Below are 6,000 nucleotides of genomic sequence, written 5' to 3'. Positions count from 1 at the left end.
GAGAGGAAGACAAACCAAAAGAGACTCTTAATCACAGGAAAAAAACTGAGGGCTGCTGGAGGGTAGGGTGGTGGGGGATGGGGTAACCGGGTGACAGACATTAACGAGGGCACGTGATGTAATGAGCACAGGGTGTTATTTAAGACGGATGAATCACTGACCTCCACCTCTGAAACCAATAATACATTATATGTCAATTAATTGAATTTAAATTTAAAAAATTTGAAAAAAAAAAATTCCTGCAAGGACACAGGCTGTGGGAGTGTGTGTGTGTTGGGGAGTTTGAGGGTGATTTCTCCTTACCTTAATTGCTAGGGTTTAATGAACTTTTAATTTCAAACCTATGGGTATGTATACGTGTCACAGGAATGAGGGGCGGCGAGAGGCTTACCCGCTCTCCTCCCTGTCCAGCAGGGCGTGGTAGGACGCCACGTCCCTCTGCAGCTGCGCCTTGTGTGCCAGCAGATGCTCGCGAGCCTGCTGCTGCTGTTCGGCCTCAGAGCGCATCTCCCTGAGCTCTGCCTCCAGCCGGCTCACCACAGCGCCCAGGTTCTGGAGCTCGATGTCGTGCCAGTGCTTGGCGTCGTGCAAAGTGTTCTCCAGGCCTCGTTTCTGCCAAAGAGAGAACGCGGTCCACACCCGAGGCCACACGCAGGGCCCTTGAGGAGGGAGCTGGGCAGAGCTGCGCGAGGGGCTACGCTGGGCCTGGGCCGTCCATTAACTCCAAGGACGAGGGCCTGGCTGGGTTGGAGAGGGAAGCGATGACTCCGCCTCCAGAGGTCGGAGGCCAAACTCTTGTTTGGTCTCATTCACAGATTCTTCTGCTGAGGGGGTGTGGGAGGAAGACAGCCAAGAGGGAAAGGAGAGGGAGAACGATGAAGTGTACTGATGAGACAGAATGAAAGAGTGTGAAAGATAACGAGAGAAAAAATGTGAGAAACTGACACACACAGGAGAGACAGTTTGCAGGTGTTTTTTTCAAAGAAATCTTGCTCTCTGAACTGCCTCTGGGCCTTTCTGCTCATGATTCCTCACTCCCTGCGGGGCCCTTTCCTCCTCCACTGCTGAAACCACATCCATCATTCAGCTAAAATGCCCTCTTCTCCGACACTCTTGGCCAGATTGCCAGAGTTCGAATGAATGTCTCTGGCCGTTGCACACTCGACAGTGTTTTCTTCAGTGTGTTAGTAGCACACTTTGGCTAATGCTTCTTCCCCTATCTGCCCCTTCACTGTGGGCTCCCCAAGGCCCCATCTTGAGCCTGTTCTCTCTGAGCTCTGCTTCCTGGGCCTGTGTTGGTTGGTCTTTGCCACACATGACTTTAGTTGTCTCCCTCCCGATGACTCCTGCATTGATGTTTCCAGGACAGATGTCTCCCCCCAGCATAAACCTGCTTCTGAGTTTCTTCCTGGAAATATATACAAGTCATGGGCACTTCAAATCAACGTATCCACAGTGGAGCCACTGACTTCTTTCTGAACCTGTCTGCCTCTCCTGTGCTTCCGCTGGTGAGTTCACATGGACTAGAAACAAGGGAAAGGCATGTCCCTCATCTTCCTCCCCTCCGCAATCCAGTCATCACGGAGTCCTGCCTCTTATGTATTCTGGAAAGTTTTAACTTCTGTGCCCCCCCCCCCCCCCCCCCCCCGCCACCAGTGCCCAGGATGGATGCTTATCACTGCTCCCCGGGGGTAAGCTCAGTAGCTTGCAACTCATCTCTTGGTCTCTAGTTCCTGCTACCCCTGCATTCTCTACACAGCAATAACTGTGCTTTGTCGAAAGTCCAAATCTGGATTTGTATCTCCCCTTCCTTCTCACCTGGATCATTCCTATTCATCCCCAAGTCCAAGCTTGGTGGTCACCTCCCCCAGGAAGGCTTCCTTCTTCCTTGATAGTCTCTTGCCCTTTCCCCCCACCAGGCTGGGTTAGGGACCCCTCCTCTGGCTTTCCATGGCTGCCCAAGTACATGCATGCCCTTAAACTTGTCAGAGTGGGCTGAGCTGCTTAGGGGCATGTTTCCTCTACCAGACAGTGAGCTCTTCAGAGATGAAAGGAAGTTTCGTAACTCTCATGGTAAGACAGGGGCTGGCACAGAGTAGGTGCTCATCTGGGTGTGTTGCCCAGGATGACAATATTTGTATTATGGTTACACTTATTGCTCTACCTGTCTCCCCATTAGACAGGAAACCTCATTTTCTCATATAGCAAGCCCTGCAGACTGTAGGGCTGACCAACAAACACATTTAAAAAGCTGTGTGCATCTATCTTTAACATTTTTAATAGTTGTAATCATGGTACACCTACAATTTAGCATCTGGATTTTTACATAACACATAACAGATAAATACCTTTTCAAATTGAGATAAAATCTCATTAAAACAACTTTCTGTACCTTGCCTCCTAGGAGATTTTTCATACCTTTTGGGTTACTGTGGTTGAAATGGACGCTTTTTGGTCATGATGCCATCTTGAATCATGGCTCCTGTTAAGCAGGGGCTACCATATCACCTTATTTAAACCATTTTAATTCCATAAGACATAAGAATATTGAGTCAGATTCCCATCCTAGATAGATTTACAGGTGGCAAAAATGTGACTAGGAGAAAATAAATCTAGATCAGTATCTGGCCTAGGGTTATTATTTTGGTGAGAGCTGAAAACCCCTCTATGGCAAAGAAGATGTGGAAATGGCCACCTGCGCTTTGAGAATCACTCGTTCCAAACTCTCCGGGTTTTCCCACTTTGCTCATCAGGAAATTCCTTGTAGTGTTTAGTGTTGATGTTGTACCTATAACACCTGTTGTTTGGAAAGATCTTTCGTGGAATCATGTTTGGATCATCTGTCTAGTTTTTGCTCCATGTTCACAGGTGACTTCTCCATTCGGCCTGAAGTTTGCTCTGATGACTTAGGACCCAGTGCCCAACATATGTTTGTGCAAATGCCTGTCAGAGGTCATCTGTCTCTTCCATCCCATCCTTAGTGTCTCAGTCCAGCTTCTTCCCACCTAAGTCCCTGACATCCTCACCTGGTTCTCACAGAGACGCTTGGGCTCGAGCGATGGCAATCAGGCCACTGCTGCCCATCTCCCCACTCCAGCCCCCACAGTAGCACAACACCGGCAAGCAAACCCAGGTCACAGAAGCATACTTATTCCCCAGTTTCTGGAGATTTGAAGGGACTTCCTTGAATTGCTAAGCCCTCCATAAAGTAAAAATAGTGACCTTGTGTGATTTCTGGCCTTGAACTCCATTCCTGATTTGAGTTGACAGAACACAGAGCTCAGTAGGCTTTAAGCACCATTACTGGTGCCTGGTTGCCAATACAAAGAGGGCCTTGCTGGCCAAGGGGACAGCCAGTGCTGCCAGCTCACCTGTCTGAGGCTTAGATGAGCTGTGGGGGCCTTGTGTGTGTGCAGGTTGCTCTGACCTGCACAGGATAACAGGTGTGCTGGATGGACTGAGCTATGTCTGAAAGCTGCAGGAAGGTGTGCTCCTCCTTCCGGCTGTCTGGGCTCCTATCCTCGACTGGAAGGCCCAGTGACCAGAGCTCTGATCTACTAGCTCACAGGGGACAGAGGCGGCCTGTCCTGGGTCCCAAGCACAGCCAGCATGTCACTACTCCTACGTCCCTCCTGGTTGGGGTGTGAATTTTCTTCTGATTTGTTCCGGTAGTCAGGACGATGGGGTTTGAGTGAGGTGATTGGTTGATGCCAACCTGGGATTACTATTTCAGTGGTTATAATAATAATTTTACAACGGTAGGCAGTAATAGATACCAGTTATTGACTGCTCACTCTGTACCAGGCACTGTGCTAAGGGCTTGACCTGTGCTGTTTCGTAAGTCATCATCCCCATGACTTTATGAGGCAAATACTGGTGGGTCCAGTGACAGAGCACATTTCCAAAGGCAGATGCAATCCCTGTCTCCATCCCATGTGTTCTTTCTCTAGGTGGCCTTGCCACTGCCTCGTCAAGAGGTGGAGTTTCTTTCCCTTCCTGTGGGATCTGGGATGGCCTTTGACTGCTTAGACCAACGGAGTTCTGTATAGGTGATATTCAGGGATTTTTCAGGCCAGGTGGTAAGAGACCTGGTAGCTTCTGTGCTGGTGCTCTGAGGGAAGCTGGATGCCAGAGCAGTAGTCTGACTACACGACTGCCATGATTTGAGGAAGTCACGGCTAGCCACCTGGAGAGGCCCCATGGAGGAAGAAAAAGAGATGCACAGCTGAGGCCCCACATATGTGAGCGGAAGCCACCATTCTTGGAAGGGCTGGCCCCAGCAGAGGCCGCAGCTGTCTCTGCTGGACTCCACCTAAATTGCAGACTGAATGAACACATTTTTTACTGTTGCCTTAAGCCACTAACCCGATAGATACATATGATAAATCCTCACTTCGCAAGTGAGAAAACAGAATCTTAGAGGCATCACTCCGCTAATAAGTAGAGGAGTCAAGATTCCAGATTCCAGGGTGAGGGCCAATCCCCAATTCCAGAGGCCTGCTGTGGTCTAGAAGCGCAATTGAGCCAGAAGGGCTTGGCTCTCCTACTTGTTACTCATGTTCATGGGGAAACCCCTGAATCACAGTTTGCTCTTCTGCAAAATGGGTTGTCAGTCACCACACTTCTCAGTGTCTCTATGAGTGTCCGATGAGAGAATGCATGCAAGCATGCTCTCCTTACTATTAGTATCACTTTGAAGAAATGACATTCTGGACCCTCATCAAGGGCTTTGGGGACATGAAACAAATGAGACATGGTCTCTGTCCTCAAGGAGTTGATGTGATGTTGGTGGATGAGCTGGTAGAACCATGTGAACCACAGGGCTGTGAAAGCGAGTGGGTGGCAAGTGGAGAGGTCACCCCACCTGTGGGAGTCAGGATCTAGGCTTTTCACTGTGTGTAGCACTTGCATATCTTCTACCTCACTTGTACCAAGGGTGTGAAGACAGGTAGGGGTGGGCAGAGTTGAGGGGAGGGGTCTCCATGCAGCCATGGGAAGAACATGTCCAAGGGCTCAAGTGTAGGAGACCCCCCACCCCAAAGGGTGGTTCTGGGCATTTCCCTTCCTGTGGAAACCGGGCTGGTCTGTAAATGAAGCCCAAGCACTGGGGGTGCTAGAAGGTCTGGAAAAGGAATCTTTCTATTTTACCCCCAGGCAATCCCAGTGGAGGGAGGGACACTGAAAATGCAGGAAAGGACAGTAGATAGAGAAATGCCCCACATGGGGCAACAGTGGACAGGGGAAATTTACTGAAGGGAGGAGAGAGGGGATAAAACTTCAGAGGTATTTTGGAAACAGAGGTTGGAAACAGAAGACAGAGGATCTCGTGTTTGGGGACCTTAATCCTACCTGCAGAATGGTGAGGGTGACAGCATCTGCTGAGGGACAGAGGTGAGGGCAGGCTGGAGCTTGCTGAGAATGGAGGCTGCTAGGAGCAACCGCTCTGGGGAGCACAGTACCCTCTTCTGTGTTCGGTCATTTGGCTGAACCCAATGTGGTTATGAGCTTCTAGAGGATGGGAACCATTCACTTCATGGTTGCGTCCCTGGGACCTTCCTCATGGAGGGCTCAGCACACAGCTGGAGCAAGTATATGTGTGGAATGTGTGTTGAGTGATGGGCTGCCTCCCCTCAGGTGCAATTCATCCAGGCTTTTCTGATGATGTGGGCTTCAGTGTGTGTCACCAGCGTTTTGCCTGGCACTTTCTGTTATGGAAGAGTGGAGTTTTGGCAGTCACAAAGACATCTGGGGAATAAATGGCAGCCCCCTTATACTTGTTTAAAGCGACTTGGGGAAAAGGCAGCACCCCTAATATTAGGATCAAGGGTTAGGGCAAGGGAATAAAACAGATGAGCATAAATTCACATAACTCTGAGTAAATAATGCAATTGTCTTTCAGACAATTAAAAAAACAACTAAAATGGCATTGCTTTAGGCTATAGTTTCCTGATTTTTCTCACCTCTGATCCTTTTCTCACATCCCCTTGCAGTGACCCCAAT

The 6,000-nt window shown here is 49.4% G+C and overlaps 1 protein-coding gene across 1 annotated transcript in view; it reads right to left on the bottom strand.

Moving 5' to 3' along the window:
- Nucleotides 1-387: 387 nt before the first annotated feature.
- LOC111155144 (beaded filament structural protein 2) overlaps nt 388-6,000 on the bottom strand; it is a 58,964-nt gene continuing 53,351 nt past the window's right edge. The window contains exon 6 of the mRNA XM_022515218.1: nt 388-612. Coding sequence (XP_022370926.1) covers nt 388-612 — 225 coding nt within the window. The remainder of the gene's footprint in view (nt 613-6,000) is intronic.

The sequence above is a fragment of the Enhydra lutris genome, unplaced genomic scaffold, assembly GCF_002288905.1.
Source record: "Enhydra lutris kenyoni isolate GAN:26980312 unplaced genomic scaffold, ASM228890v2 scaffoldscaffold39, whole genome shotgun sequence".
Lineage (NCBI taxonomy): Eukaryota > Metazoa > Chordata > Mammalia > Carnivora > Mustelidae > Enhydra > Enhydra lutris.
This window is presented reverse-complemented; position numbering and strand designations above follow the sequence as displayed.